The 16,140-nt window shown below is 39.4% G+C and overlaps 1 protein-coding gene across 2 annotated transcripts in view; it reads left to right on the top strand.

Annotated features, from left to right (window-relative positions):
- Positions 1-16,140, top strand: part of APPL2 (adaptor protein, phosphotyrosine interacting with PH domain and leucine zipper 2) — a 38,199-nt gene that overhangs the window by 15,306 nt on the left and 6,753 nt on the right. For both annotated transcript variants that reach the window (XM_082309359.1, XM_082309358.1), the window contains 12 exons: positions 338-397; positions 886-957; positions 2,908-2,995; positions 5,139-5,180; positions 5,301-5,359; positions 6,325-6,471; positions 8,757-8,839; positions 13,171-13,329; positions 14,433-14,621; positions 14,940-14,982; positions 15,060-15,116; positions 15,231-15,319. In XM_082309359.1, coding sequence (XP_082165485.1) covers positions 338-397; positions 886-957; positions 2,908-2,995; positions 5,139-5,180; positions 5,301-5,359; positions 6,325-6,471; positions 8,757-8,839; positions 13,171-13,329; positions 14,433-14,621; positions 14,940-14,982; positions 15,060-15,116; positions 15,231-15,319 — 1,088 coding nt within the window. The remainder of the gene's footprint in view (positions 1-337; positions 398-885; positions 958-2,907; positions 2,996-5,138; positions 5,181-5,300; positions 5,360-6,324; positions 6,472-8,756; positions 8,840-13,170; positions 13,330-14,432; positions 14,622-14,939; positions 14,983-15,059; positions 15,117-15,230; positions 15,320-16,140) is intronic.

Below are 16,140 nucleotides of genomic sequence, written 5' to 3'. Positions count from 1 at the left end.
CAATATGAAACATTCTTACACTGGTATGACAGCTTACATGTTTGAGGGTGTTCTAGTTTTGTTATTTTGGAGGGTGGGGGGGAACCCAAACCCCAAACTAAACCCCAAATCCTACCTCTTTTCAAAGTAGCTAAACAAACTGTGTGTTGATTAGGTCTGATGTGTACCTGTTATTACTGCTTCTCTATGCAGGTATTTTGGGACGGGTTGTTTACATACAACTGAATGTTTGTGTAAGTAGTTGCAGATTCAGTCAGGAAGCTGGTAACAAAGTAGTAGTAACAGCAGGGCTAAAGACCTTTCATTATTTCTATTAACATGTCACTTTTGTTTGTAGAATGAAATGTGTCTTGCCACACAACAGCTTTCGAAGCAGCTCCTTGCCTATGAAAAGCAGGTATGTTGAACATATGCCTTTGATTTCTTTTCAACCTCAGCACTTGTGAAGAAGTCTGTGTAAATAGATAGTGTGATTTCAGAAGTGCTTAGGGCGTTGGCTTTACTTGGTTTCATGTGAAGGCTGGTGTAAAATTCCCCAGCATGTTCAAGGGAGTTAGGTCACTTCTGAAAATAATAATAAAAAAACAAAAGTGCAAAATGTGAGTTCATAAATTTATGAAGATGCAAACCAGTTTGTTCCTATTGTATAGCTATGACTTAAAAATTAGTATAATAAGTATTAATTAAATGAATGGATTTTGGACAACATATAAAACAAGAGGAGCAGGGTAAAAGAGTATGTATTAATGAGTTACTGTTTTTCCATTTAGTTTTATCGTTTATTGCATTGTGTAGGAGTATTCATTACCTTTGTAGTAAAACACATGTTGTATTTTATACTCACCTTTATTGATTTACAGACTAACTGTGTGTTTCTATTTTCAGCATTTTGCATTAGGTAAAGGAGATGAAGAAGTGATATCCACCCTTCATTACTTTTCAAAAGTTGTGGATGAGGTAATTTGAATTGCCAATATTCTATTTTTACAATATAGAATATTGGTGGTTTTTCTTTTGGTCTTTGTCATTTTGATTCTGAGCCTTTCCACTGAAGGCTAGGTTGTGCCTGGGTTTTATAGAATCATGTAATTGGGGGGAAAAGAAGTATAATATCCTTTTGTAATGGTTAGAGCTGTTTCTGTGGCTTCATCCCACATACTGTCCTCAGAGCAAAGCTGAACTTCCTAACTAGGGGAATTAGAAAAGAGACTGAAACAGGATGTTTCATCTAGGCTGGGGCCATTTTTAATTTAATTCCATTTAAAAATGACATTTATATTTTTAAGGTTTAAACACTGCAGTTTGAGCGAAAACCTGCCGGGGTGGATGCAGGGCAGCTGTGAATTAGTAAAGTTGCAGTTTAGTTGCTGTGAGATCACGCAGAATCCAGAGACGTCTGGAGGAGGCTGCAGAAATGCCTGCTGAAGGCAGGTTAGGTGCTACAGCTGTGTGCGCTGAGTACTTCTGCTCTCTGTAGGTTGTTGCTGAATACTGAGAGCCTTTCTAAATGCTTCTGTTAGACCTGCCCATATAACATTTCAATATAATCTTAGTATCTAGGTCCTTATTGCTTAAGTATCATTTGTCACATCACTCTTTCCATTGTGAGCAGGGCTGTGCCATCAGAAAAGTGTTGTTGTTCTTGTTAGTCTACTTTCTACTTTTGTTAAGAAGGCAAAAGGCTGTACTTTTTGGGAGAGGAGAGGAGATATGAGTGTTGTGGGGCAAAAAATAAGTTAAAATTTTTAGAGCCCGTGGGTAACTCTTACAATGTAGTGAGAGGAATCCCAAAGGTTAACTTTTCCCTTAGGCTTCTCCTGCTGCAGGTCTGCTCTCAGGGGATACCTGAAAGGACCATTTACTGTCACAAGTCTTATACTTGTCTATGTGAACTATGAATAAATCAAAACAAGACCTTTCTCCTTCCCAGGTACAAGAGAACCATTCCATTTGGGAGCAGAAAGCTGAAAGCCTCTCTGTTCAGTTCTGTCGGTCACATTTTCCCTCACAAGAATTTGCTCCATTCCTCAGCATCCTTTTCTGTGTGTTAGCTACCCCTTGTAACTGTTTCTCAGTTGTCTGTTCTACAGGCATTGAATTGTTCTGGTTTAGTTTTGTACTGTCTCATGGGAAATACTGACTTCATCCTCACCTGCATAACTCCGCCCAGAGGCCTCCAGGGTACCGTGAGCAAGTGGTCAGAGTATCATGTCAGCGTGTGGCGCACTCCTAGTTTGTAGTATCAGGTGCTTGAGCAGTGTGATTGATAGTTGTCCTACCTGAACCCATCTAATATTCTTAGCATGCCACCGCTGACATGAGAGCCTTGCCTTCGTCCTAAACAGCGTCATACGAGTACTTTAAAATATGCCTCGATATACTGAATTTTAGAGAAACACTTACACAAAACAGGAACAGGAAACTACTTTGAAGGTAAAATATTGAATGGGACCTTTCATTGTGTTTGCCCCCTGTTGTGATTGTGTCCCAGGTAACACTCATGAATGGAAAAAGATTCTAGTCATGGCGGTGGGACTGTAACCTTGTGGTGTAGAGACTAACAAAAACTGGTTAATAAAGGCTAATAACAGATTAAATCCTGTTGGGTTAAGCATTAACATTAATGGTCAAGTGAACTGCCCTAATATGGTATGTGGGAGCTAACAAGTTCTTGGATTGTTAGAAAACACCAGGCAGGAATTAAGCATTTGGGGGAAAATCTGCATCTGTCTCACATATCTTGAGAAATGTATTTTAAGCACTGAAGTACACTGAAGTACATAATGTCCTTTTTTTGTCTGCTGGGCACAAATGGCAGGTGTGCTTCTTCAGCAGCTGTAGAGTGCTGTTATTTTTATTTTTTAATTTACACTGTATCTTAGGGCATTCCTCTGTTCTCTGTTTCAGCTCAATATTCTTCATTCTGAACTGGCAAAACAGCTTGCAGATACAATGGTTCTACCAATAATACAATTTCGGGAAAAGGATCTCACAGGTAAATTTTATTTTAAGTTTTAATTTTCCTCATGTGTTCCTTCTTGCTTATTTTGTAATAAACTGAGACATAATGTCATGTAATAATTTGTTCTTTGATGATTCACAGAAAAGTTTTTTATGTTGGTGGTTTTTTTTCTGCTACAGAATTTCATTGACAGGTGCATGCTTTTACTCAGACTTAAATAGTGCAAGTTCACCACATAACATTTTATGCACCATATGGTGCAAGTTTGAAAATACACAGCTTTGTTCTTTATTGGGTCACACTGCTTTTACACTAGTGTAATTTTACTGAAGTCATTGATGTAATAATGGCCTACAGAAGGAAAATTTAGCAGTGAATCTGGCTTGCAAACAGTATTTATCCCACTTCAGAAGTTTGGGGTTGTTTGAAATGCACGAGCAAGAAGACTTTATTAACTCTGAGGCATAGTATGTTCCCTCCCTTTTAACGAATCTGTCCGCTTTAAATCCTTGCCATCCAAGGGTAGTTCCAAGTAACCTGATTGCACAAACTTGGAAATTCATTGCTTAAACAGCAGAGCAATAATGCAAACATTTGGTGTAATTTCAAAAGAAAGAAGTTCATATTCAAGGTCAAGGACGCTCTAACCTATTCATGCAACAGAAACATGAGTTTTTACTGCAACATCTTCTTTTTCTTTTTTTTTTTTTTTTTTTTTTAAAGCCCACTTCTCAACTCACTTAAGCTCAGTCCTGTTTATGTACTTTTTAAAGACATCGTTTTGATGGGAGACAAAACAAATACAGCAAAATAGTGACTAGTTAAGGTTCCTTATATCATAGCATCTCATTTGAAACTGAAGACATCAGTGGATGCCTTTTTTAGAGTATAATGTCAAATATAAAGCAGTATTTGGACGGGAAGTTCTTGGTTTTATAAACACTTTCCCACCTCTTTAATGTGGCTTCACTGATACAGTCATTCTGCTCCCATCCTTATGGATTCTGCCCCGCGGTTCATAAAAGAAGACATAAAAAGAAAATGCAAGTGGAGCCTGCAACAAAAGCCTCAGCTGCTTCATGACACAAAATGAAAGGTTCTTCAGCTTCCCTGGATGTCAAAATCTTTTGTTCTATCCATCCATCCCTCACAACCTCAACTTTTCTCTGACACAGTCTGTAGAACAGCATTTTTAGTAGAGGCCTGGCCATATTGAAATTTCATCATAGGATTAAACAGGGAAGATTAACTGCTGCGTTCTTGTTTTTACTTTTGGTCTTGCTATGTGTATGTATTGAATACAGAAGCCTCTAGATACAAATTAGTCACACCTGGGAAGAATTACTGTCTTTCTGCATTAGAGTCACGAGGAAGCGTTTTGGGGAGAAAAAGGTGGCATGAAGCTGATTAATGTGTAGGTTGTTACAAATAATCAGAGACCATGATGACATCATACAATTTCCCCTTAATCTTTTCACGGTTGCATAATGTTTGCTCTTGTGAATGTGCTTTCTCTGTAGTTTTTTGAGAAGGGTTGTGCCAGTTGCAGCATACTTTCGTATGGACACTGAGAGTGCCTTGTGGCCAACACTTGTGAAAGTTGAGTCGCCTGTTTACTTTCTCTTCCTTCTACCTGCATCAGAAACTCATGGCCAGTGTTTGTTATGTAAGCATCGTAGCCGGCAGTCAGATGTGTTAGATATATAGTTCTTTTCACAGAGAAACTTAGTAAAAAATGTTCCATGTTGATGAAGATTCATGTACAGGAAAGGGGCTTAGTTCATATGTCTCTGGGACTTAGATTTCTTGGTATTGCGTAAGCATTGTCGGGAAGTTGTTCAGAACTGCTGATCTTTTATGATAGTCGTGGGCCTTTTGTCGTAACAAGCACACTGAAATGGTGCTTCTCTGGGAAATTACACTGGCAGATAAGGAATCTTTTTCATAGGGATAACTTGCTCAATCAAATAAACTCACTCAACCCTTAATTTGCTATCCGCCTATTCATTTCTCTAGCAGCTGATCTGGTTTATCATTTTCAAGACAGGCATAACTTATGCATCTCTGCTTTGAAAGGATTAGAATGACTTAGGCATTAAATGTGCCATAAATGGTCTCAGTTGAACAAAGTGTTTACAGCTGTTTTTACTTTGAATATTTGATTTCTCTTTTCCAGAAGTAAGCACGTTGAAGGATCTGTTTGGCCTTGCTAGCAATGGTATGTTTCCCTGTTTTGTTTGTTTCTAATGGTGTGCACCTGTTATATCACAAGAAGACATTTTTAATCTATGCACACACACATCACATTTCTAAAAAAAATAATATTCCTTGTCTACAGAACATGACGTGTCCATGGCAAAGTATAGCAGGTTACCGAAAAGGAAAGAAAATGAAAAGGTAATGAACGTGAAAAGGAAAAGGAAAAGTTTTTATCAGCTGTTCTGTCTGCATCATTGTTCACTTACGAACTTCAGAGAGTTCGTCAGTTAAATTCACAGTAGCTCAGGAGTACTGGCGATTTCGTTTCCAAGCAGGCACAAAGCTTTTAAACATCAATTCAGCAAAGTTTCACCTGTTTTCTCCAAGTTAGGCAAGTGATCAAGTATTGTGCTAAACTAGAGCCCTTCAGATCCAGGGGCACTGTTCAGACAGAGGCAATCCAAGTGGCTATAAATAGATTTGTATAGGCCTACTGTTGTACAGCTGATGCGATGATGCTGTATAACTGGGTACAATTCATTGTGAACTGTCACGAAGCCTTGTGTCTGCTATTTATAAAGCATTCAATTTTTTCGCGTCTACCTTCCTGCTAAATTTCTCTGTATGGATTGTCATTTCACTTACAGTACACATAACTCTGCTGGTGGGATTGTTTTACGTTTCTTCTTTGCCCACTGGACTACTATCCCAAAATATATCCCTGTGTGCCAAAAAGTGTATGATTGGCCATATCCTAAGAGCGCATCAGTTCTACAGGATGGTCCTTTAAAGGAAATGCATTACAAACAGAGTGATACAGCATATTGTAAACTATTCATCTCTGAATTCTGCGCTTGCAGGCTTGTGTTGTGATCTCAGCTGCAAATAAATTTCTTGGCACTGAGATCAGATCTGGAATTTCAGTTGTGGTAGTTACATAGTTTATGGTCACAGGGGCTCCCCAAATGCTTAAGTATCTTGCCACAGAAGGGCTTGAAGTCCTTTCTTTGGGGTTTGGATTTGCTTTTTTAGTTTCTCATCCTTCATTTTAATGTGGAGAAGTTCTGTGATGAGAGTTGTTTAAAGATAACTTGAAAATAATCAGTAAATGTATCCATATGCACAGTAACACTTTGTCAACCTCTTTATCAATTTTTATTCAGCTTAAGGCAGAAGTGGCAAAAGAAGTGGCAAATGCAAGAAGAAAGCAGCACCTTTCGTCTCTGCAATATTACTGTGCCCTGAATGCTCTGCAGTATAGGAAGAGAGTTGCAATGATGGAACCCATGCTAGGATATACACGAGGACAGGTATGGACAGCAAAGCATCTATATCACTTAGACGTGGCCTGAGGAAAAGTAAAACATTTTAGCTCTGGATTTTTTTTTTTGAGAACTGACAAATGGTGGGGGGGGCGGAATTTTTGTTCAGCTTGCCTAGATTATAACAACTGATTTTGTTTGTGGCAGATACTTGAATGATTAGATATTCAGGAAAGACACCAATGATAAAAAAATCCAATGCACTTATGTGCAAAATCAGCCTGGGGTTAGTTTTTTCACGGCTAAACTATCAGTGCAGCAGCATTTACTTCCACTGTTTACTCTGCCTGCACAAACTCTCCTACGTAGCAGTTCCCTTCCTAGCACATAATGTTCAGCATACTGATGAGGAGTGTACACGATAGGGAACAGAGCATGCACTGGAGAACTGGAAGGACAGAACAGTAGAGTGGATTGAGCATAAAGCTGGCAAATTCTCTTCCTAACCTTTATTCTGCCAGCAATTTGATAGAGCATTTCTCAAGTCTGTAAAATGCGGTAGTAATACGGATAATCTGACTCTCCAGGATGTCAGGAGGATCAACAAACTATTATTTTCACAGCACTTGATTCCCATTACCACCCATTTTAAGAGTCTGTTGTGCTTCAACATTGATGAAAGAAAGCGTTGGGAAAATGAGAATTGGGCTGTGAAAACAGGAAAAAATGGATACAGTGCTCTGTTTGAGATGTAGTGTGGATCATCATCTCCATTGCCATGTGTCTTTTGCAGATCACGTGCCCCATATAAAATAGGTAATAAATGAGAATTCAATCACTTTACCCACCATGGGGGTTCACACTGCTTCTCTGCTGTATTTCTATGAAGTGAAAGAACTGCATTGGTTTCCTTAACTGGAAGCCAAACAGAACTTTTTCCCTGTATTTTTTTGGGCAAAACTGCCATATATCAGTGCTTCATACAGGAAAGTCCTAGGTTGTCATGTCATTAGCTACTCATGACTGAGTAGCCAGAAGTCAGTTGATATTGATAGTTAAATACTGTGAACCGCCCTTCAGCCCAAGTATACATTTTCTTTATTAATTACTCAAAACATGTGCCTCATATTTCACGTTTCCAACAAATGAGCAGGTCATAAGGATTTTTTGGAAGAAGTAGTGGCTAATACAGGGTTTATTTGACTGAAAACTGACATCAACATCTAAGCTACGTGTGTCAGTCTGTCATCAGTGGAATTTAGAGCTCTTACCTCCTGAAGTAGGCTTCTGAAATAGAATAGGTGAATCATTCTTGAAGAGAGTGTGCTTTCTTTCCTTTGTCTGTAAAAGGGAGTCTGTGGTCAATAGCATGGTTGGAGAAATCTGAGTTACAGGTAAGAGGAATCCCACATCCCAAGGTTCGGGAAAAGGAGTGGAATTGCAAGTAAAATTGGATGAAATAGCTAGTAAGTTGCTTAATAGCCTAGAATTTGCTTTTACATCTCTTTCCGGAGTAGTTCACTGATTTTTTTATTTTTTTTTTTTTTTAAGCTAATTAATTGCACACACTTGCTAGCTGTGTCCATGTTTCACACAGTTACCAGTAGGTCCTAACAATGACTGTGTGCCCCACAGCAGGTAATCCAAGGTCAAGTCTACACCGAGTACTTTGCGGCTGTTGTGTGCCTGCTGAGCCATACCAGCTAAGTGAATTCATCTTCTGTCACAAAAGGTGCATTTTGGCCTTAGAAGCTTTTTTTAGCTCCTTCAGTAGAACAAAATCCAGGGTAAATCTGTAGTTGATATAACTGATTGCCTTGGAGGCTTCTGCTAGCACAGCTACAGTTCATCACTTTCTTGACTGACTTTGCTATAGCAGTTTAAAAATTTCCAGGTTGGAGTTGGTAGTCCAAGTTGGACTACGAATTCTAAAGGATGATTTGTGTCCCATTCATTTTGATATGGTGGCATTGCACGCAGTGGCTCATAACACCACTAGACCCAATTCTGCACAGTGCTAGTATGGGAGAAGGCTACCTGTTCCCTTATGTCAGTCATTTAGCAAGTTCATTGGAAACATACCTGTCAGCAGCCACTAGCTTGTGTGTGTGTAAAAGGGTGTGTGAAAAAGTTGGAAGTTGCAAAAGTGAGAAGTACAAAGAAAGGCAACGCAGCTGTTTTGACCCATGTGTTTGATCACCAGCCAAAAGTATCAGTCATAATGGGATCGCTCTTAACACAGTCCCCACAATCTGTTACTTGTCTGCCAAAGCCAAAATAACTTCCAGTGTTGTTTCGTGGTTTTTTTATTGTTGTTTTTTTTTGCTTTTCAGATCAACTTTTTTAAGAAAGGAGCAGAGATGTTTTCCAAAAGAATGGACAGCTTTTTGTCATCTGTTTCAGACATGGTTCAAAGGTAACGCAGTATTTTAGCACTGTAACCTTCAGCACGTAACAAAGAGTGCCTCTGTTTCTTTCTCATGAGAATCCTTCCATGCTTGCATTGCATTGTTGGGCATATTTTGTTAAAGCAGGAGTTGGAAAGGCGGTATGTCTGTACATGTAAAGGAAAACGCTGTCAGTGCACTGCAGAGAGTATTTTTACAGTATAGCCATGAACTATATACTGCAAAGTGTTCACATGCTTTCTTACATCCCTGTGTCTCTTCATGGACAGAAAGCATGGAATCTGGGCTTGAAATGCGTTAATAGAATTAATATAATAGAGCTAAAGTGCATTCTGAATTAGAGGTATTTATACTTGCTGGGTCTTCTGTAATAATAGTGTAACAAAACCCATTAACCTCTCAAATAACGATTTGGGGCCTATAGCGTTCAATGTTGTAGCTACACAAGGCAAACAAAACTTCTCTCCGTAGAGAACATATTCATTGCATCCACTATAGGCTGTGTCAGTCCACTGAGTTCAATCTGCTTTGGCTAAGTCCTTATTTCAATAAAGTGCCTCACTTTTTGTACTCCTAATTTTATGATTATTTTTTCTCACCCACCCCCCTCCCCCCCCCCGTGAAGGTTGACATTTTCTTTATAATTAAGTCCCTGTAAATGTAAACTTTACATTTAAAATGTAATCATATTAGAGAGAACAGTAATCATTTCTTTTAAATCATCTGGAACACTAAACTGAGTCCTTCACTTTATTGCTTCATACCTTTCATATTGGACTGTATCCAAATCATTACTTATTCTGAATTACTTATTCTGACTCTGGTGGCATTTTAAATAACACATACTTGTTAATTTGAGAACAGCGTTATATGTGATCTCTCTGTATAGTAGATTCTTTCACTAAATGATTCTTTACTTCCTGTACTTCTATAGTTTTTTATATATCTTTTTCACTCACTTCTGAAATAAATCCCTCGACAGTCTACATAGCATTTGTACAGACTGGAGGACAGATTTTAAACTCCCTTGAAATAGTGCCCCTTATTTAATAAGGCTAGAGCACCTTGCTTGTGTCTTAGAGGCACAGTGAGGATCCTGCCATTGGATCCTCACCATAGAATAAGCCCTTGTTTTCCGAAGTCAGATGGATTTGAATTCTGGATAGTACACAGTAGTAAATGGAAGCAAAAATAGGCTGCTCAGTTGGCTTGCTGAGTCTGTTTTTTCTGTTTTAAGTCTGTCACACAGCAACGCTTGAAAGTACAACTCAAATGTAACTAGTACAGGAGTGTGACGTCTTTGGAAAAACCAAGAGAGGAGCTTGCAAAATTCTGAATGACATTTGTGCAGCTTAACAATTACTGACACAGAACATGGTTTCATGACTTAAGATTGCACAGCCGCTGAAAACTGTGCTGCCTACTCCTTTCCTCCTTTAGTGCTGGGGATCACAAGGCCTCAGTGAGTCAGATCTTCTTGCTAATCAGGCTAAAAGCTTTTTATGTGTCAGATTTGTTTTCTTGGACCAACAAAGCCGATGGCACCCATTGTGCAGTTTCAGAATTTCAGCAGTGATGCAGTTTTGCATCTATTTACACTGATTGTGAAACTGAGTCTTCATATTTAAAAGTATTTTCATTTATACAGTGAATATTGCTAACAGTGTAAAAACACCTAAGAGAGGACAGATCAGTAAGATATTCTTCAGTAACCAATTGGTCTTATTGCCACAAATGCATATAATTTCAGAATTGTCAGCTTTTCTCTCCTTCCTACTTTGGAGAGAAGAGAAACATGCCATAGGAAGAGGAATCCAGTCTTGGGAACCATGAAAATGCCAGGGCAGTTTTGTTGGAAGCAATTTGTGGTGCAACAAAAATGACTGATCAAAAGATTCATTGAAGTAGTTCTTATGTAAAAACCGGCAGGACTGTTCCATTTTATTTCAAAATTTTATTTTAAATTAAAAAAAAAATTAAATTTATTTTATTTCAAAATTTAAATTATTCTTATTTTGACATTTAATGATAATGTTGAAAGGCACTAGCTTGCAAAATATGGTCTAATTTAATTCAGATCTGATGATATTACTCAGCCTTTATAACTCAGCCTCTCATATGACTTGGCTAGGTGGTAAGATGCACACAGCTGGTCTCATTTTGGAGGTGATGTGGGAGCTTAGGAAGTCTCAGCTTTCTAAAGATGCAGAAAAGCTGGAAATAAGCTAACATAAAACAGACTAACACCATGATGCAAGAGTTATGACTCTTCATCTGGCCAGTCAGATACTGTGCAGTGCTGACTTAAATGCAGCACTGTATCTCTATATTACTTCAACAGTTACAGGATATCACCAACTTCTACAATAGACTGGGGAGGAGAACAGGAGAGGAATCATATGTACTTGGCTTGTACTTTTCCGCAGGTTTTTGCCACTGTCAGAGACAGGATAGTGGACTACATGGATCTCTGGTCCTGCTGTGTGCAGCCTGTGTTATGTGCTCGTGTTCTCCAAAAGGTTTAACCACTTGGGCGGGAAGTAGGGAGAAAGTTGCTGATTGCATAGGTGCAGGTATTAATGACTTTCTAAGGTATGCAATGACAAGTATTCTTATGTTCCCACCTCATGAGTTTTCCTAGTACCCTGGACACAGTTAACAACAACTCAAGTTTGGAAAAGTTAATAAAGAAATAAAATATTTGCTAATATTGTTTCTCTGAAAGTCAAAGAACAGCTGCTGCAGTATGGACCTCGAGAGGTCATCTAGTCCACTCTCCTGCTGACAGCAGGGTCAGTTAGAGCAGAGTGCTCAGCACTGTGTCCAGTCCAATTTTGAGCATCTCTCTCTCTCTCTGTCCCTCTCTCACACACGGCACAGAGGGTATCTGGTTACAGCTTGTGTCCATTGTCTCTCCTCACTGTGCACCTCCAAGAAGGGTCTAGCTCCATCTGCCATGTACCCTCCCATCAGGTAGTTAAGCTAGCAGTAAGATTTCCGCCCCCCCCTTAGCCTTCATTTCATGAGGCTGAAAAACAGGTCTTGCAGCTGCTTCTCATGTCACATGCGCTGGCCCCCTAGCCATCTTGGTGGCTCTTCAGTTGACTTCGTTTCTGCCTTTTGTGTGCTGGGGCACCAAAACTAGACACGAGACTCCTGTTGGAGTCTCACAAGTGCTGAACAGATGGGAATAATTACTTCCTTTGACCCTCTGGCTATACTCTTGCTCATGCAGCCCAGGATGTGACTGTCCTTTTTTTGCCACAAGGGCATGGTGCTGGCTCATGTTCAACTTGTCCTTTAGGACCCCCAGGTCCTTTGCTGAAAGGTGCTTTCTATCCAGATGCCTCCCATCCTTTACAGCTGCACGGGGTTATTCCATCCCAGGCAGGACTTTGTATTTGTCTTTGCTGAACTTCATGAGGTTCCTGTCTGCCCATTTCTGGAGCATGTCAAGGTCCCTCTGAACAGCAGGCTTTCACCCTACCGTATATGTCAGTCTTCCCAATTTGGTGTCATCTGCTCCTATGGGTTGGCCAGCTCCTATTAAACGTGGTCTTAACATGCAGGAATTCCCACATGTTGCAGGAATAAGACAAAGTTCTGTGAAAGCTAAGAGATATATAGTGAAGCCAGCTTTGAACTGTGCTGCTATACTAGAGCAACATCTATATATGTTCAGCAGCATAAATTCATACAAACATGGATTTATAAGCTGTCTCTCAAAAAACTTAACTCTTCACTCTCAAAAAAGTTTCTCATGTGTGCTTGTTTCGGGTTTACAGAACCATCTCATAATTCTGATGATTATCTCTCTATACTGCTTGAGGAAAGAAGATAACTACATTTAGTACAAATTGCAAAAAAGAAAGCATAGCTACTGTATGAGACATATTGAGAGTAACATCTTCAAGCTGGGCTTTCAATATAAAGAGCAAGGGGAAATCCTGGCTGTGCTTTTGCTGCCAGCCTGCCAAAGATAACAATGGTTTAAGGAAAATATGGCTATTACCTTCAGAGCATATGCATCTTGTCTGTTTAGGCTCAGATGACATTTTCTGGGAGCAGTTCCCCATTGTATGCCTCTTCCTTCCATTCTTTCCTAACTGCACCAATTTATCTAGTCCTTAGAGAAAGCCTTGGACGTGTAGGCTTACATTATATTTCCTATAAAGTCTATTCTAAAAATAAACTTTATCTTGCACTACTCTCCAATATACTCTCAAGTGGTGTTTGTGTTCACTGTGGGTTACAGATGTTAGCTATGTCCTGGTATAAATTGACTAATGATGGCTTTGGGTTTGTTCTTGTGTTGTTTTTTTTCCCCCCCCTCCCCCAGCATACAGGGAGAGTTGGATGCTGAAGCTGAAAAAATGAGGGTATCCCAGCAGGACTTAATTGCCGTTAATGAATCTGTTTACACCCCAGATTCTGATGTAACTTCACCTGCTATCAATAGAAATCTCATCCAGAAGGCTGGCTACCTTAATCTTAGAAAGTAAGAAGACTGTTGCTACCCACTGGTTTGTTTAGTTGCTGACGAGTTGGTACTTTTGTTTTTTGCTAAGGTCATAAGACTCCTCAGGTAATGATGTTTGAGGCTCCTGAATCACTGTGGTAGCTGTACTTTTCAGCTCCTAGGTATCTTTGTCATCTTTGGAAATGTGTTTCAGAAGCTTAAACCAAATTAGAGGCATTTGAGACTGTTTTCTTGAGAACAGAAATTTACTTCTGGTTGGATTCACCTACAGGGATGATTTCCTGCATTCAGGTGGCTAAAAACTAGAAACTGATGGGGCTGGGTTCAGATTGTTCCCAGTTCTTAGGGGTAATGAAAACACAGTGTTTACAAAAATAAACAGCTGTATTTTGTAGTTAATAGGTGTTTTCATAAACGACCTCCTTTACATAACTAAAAGCTTTATGGACAATGCAAGTGCATAACTTTGAATGTATACCATACATTACTTCTGCAGATTTTCCAAATAAAATCTTTCATCAGCTTCCGTAGGAGCTATGTATATTGGTGGCATATAGTAACCCTGCTCATGTGATTCATTAAATACCAGTTTATTTCTATTTGACTAGTAATTTTTTTTTTTTTGTGAGTGGACATTTATTAATTTCTTGTAGCATTCTAAGAGCTGGGTTGCAATATAATAGGACTCCATAGCTAGGGGGAAGATGGACTCTGAGAAACTACTTGCAGAAGATACTTTTTTTAATGATGATTCTTTGTACTGAAATTGCTCATGCTGCTCTTCAGCTTGAAAATACTTTTTTTTTTTTTTTTCCATCCAGCTTAATAGTATTTTATGTCAGTTACTCAATACCAATAATTCTTTTATTCCTTAACTAGGAGGTACTGCAGAGAATGTTTTTAACGTGGGATGTTTGGAATTAGTTTAATTCTTGAGCTTTCATTAAGGATTAGTCTCTGCTAGGAATAGGTCCTGCTTTTACTTCTTAACAGAGACTCATCATAAAAAAAAATCCGGGGTTGAACATAAAGTTCAGATTAGCATCGGGATATGTTTGCAGTTTCGTATATGTTTGGAGTCATTTCTAAATAGTAATGAGTCTTTATCACTGCATCTTCAGCAAAACAGGTCTGGTGACTACAACTTGGGAAAGACTGTATTTCTTCACTCAAGGTGGCAACTTGATGTGTCAGCCAAGGGGAGCAGTAGCTGGAGGATTGATTCAGGACCTGGACAACTGCTCTGTTATGGCTGTAGACTGTGAAGACAGAAGATACTGCTTTCAGATCACTACTCCTACAGGCAAAGCGTATGAGACAGGTTTTAGTTGAGGACAGCCAGTCACGCCTACCCTTTCAGATGCTGTTTCGTGTAAAACATGCTTGCTGTAATAGTAAGCCTTTCTGGGTTTCCAGAAGGGTGTTTCCAAATTAAAAGCATGTTCCTTCCCATCCTCCCCCACAGCTGCCTGAACTGCACATGCGATATCTCTTAGTTGCAGCTTATTCATGATTTTTGTTCCTTTGATGGTTAATAGATACAAAGCTTGGTGATGTTATTGTAAGACCTGGAGTCAAACAGTCCTGGTGTCCGCTGCTAGCACTGATACACTATGTTTATATTTTAGGGGTATAACCCTTCAAGCAGAAAGCAAGAAAGAATATGAGGAGGTAAAAATATTTTCTTAATGTTGTTATTCTTGTATACAAGTGAGCTTGAAGAGTTCAATTTCATGTTTCCCTTCCAGTGGATTTGTGCCATCAACAACATCTCCAGACAGATCTATCTCACTGACAATCCAGAGGTGGGAGCTTGTTTCCATCTTTCAGTTTGTTCCTTCCAGCTTGCTTTCCCGTTGTGCTTTACGTGGCCATGTAAAGTATGTGTAGAAAGGAGTTGTTCTGTCTTGTTTTCATAGGCAGCTGCAATCAAGTTAAATCAGACAGCCCTACAAGCAGTGACGCCCGTTACCAGCTTTGGGAAAAAACATGAAGTTCACCACCCCAGGTACCATTCTCACTTGCACGGACCAGAGACTGTGCACTCAGTCGTGCTCTTTTTTACAGGGCAGCAGTCACCTGGGACAAAGCCCTGTCTAGGCCCTGGCTTTGCAAGCCTGCGTGTTCCAGCAAATTCCTTCTGACGTTTCCTACAAAAAGCCGTTAAGAGATGCTAAGTGTTGAGGGTAACGCTTATTGTTCCACATCACAGCTTTGAAGCTCCTTGCAGTTGCCATTGGGATTTTGCTGTTTCTTCAGAAACAAACACAATGCTTTACTTCTAAGTGCTTTGCCATAAGGGAATGATTTGTAATGTGGGTAATACAGCAGAGTCCCCGGTATACACTGAAGTAAGTATATTCCTGCATATTACCTCAAGCAGTTCCTGTCAGTCTGTCACAGGAATGTGCCTTACACAGCTGTCAGAATAATTACTGTGGTTCTCTTGTGCTCATATAGGTCAATCAATAAAGCTCCCCACCTTCAAATAGTGTTAATAATGCTCTAGGATATGCTTATATTCAAAATATGTATTTTCTGTATCGTTTCTTTGTGTCCACATGATCCTAGCATCTTGCTCAGTGGGAATTCTTCAGACTTCATCATCAGAGTTGGCTTTCAAGCCCAGTGCTGGACTGAAATCCTGCTTTGAGAAGCAGTGTGATAAATAAAATAGGGCAAGTTTGTGTCACACTGACTTCAACATGAAGAGACTTCTCTGCAAGTTTTGTCAGAATATTGTAATTTCTTATTCAGATACTTCTAGAAATTCAAACCTTTTCCAGGTCTTCTGCTGCTCAGGCCAGTGCCTTTACTATGATTTATGAT

This window comes from Platalea leucorodia (assembly GCF_965183815.1).
Source record: "Platalea leucorodia genome assembly, chromosome: 4".
NCBI lineage: Eukaryota > Metazoa > Chordata > Aves > Pelecaniformes > Threskiornithidae > Platalea > Platalea leucorodia.
The sequence above is the reverse complement of the archived record's forward strand: the minus strand, read 5'-3'. Positions and strand labels throughout refer to the sequence as shown.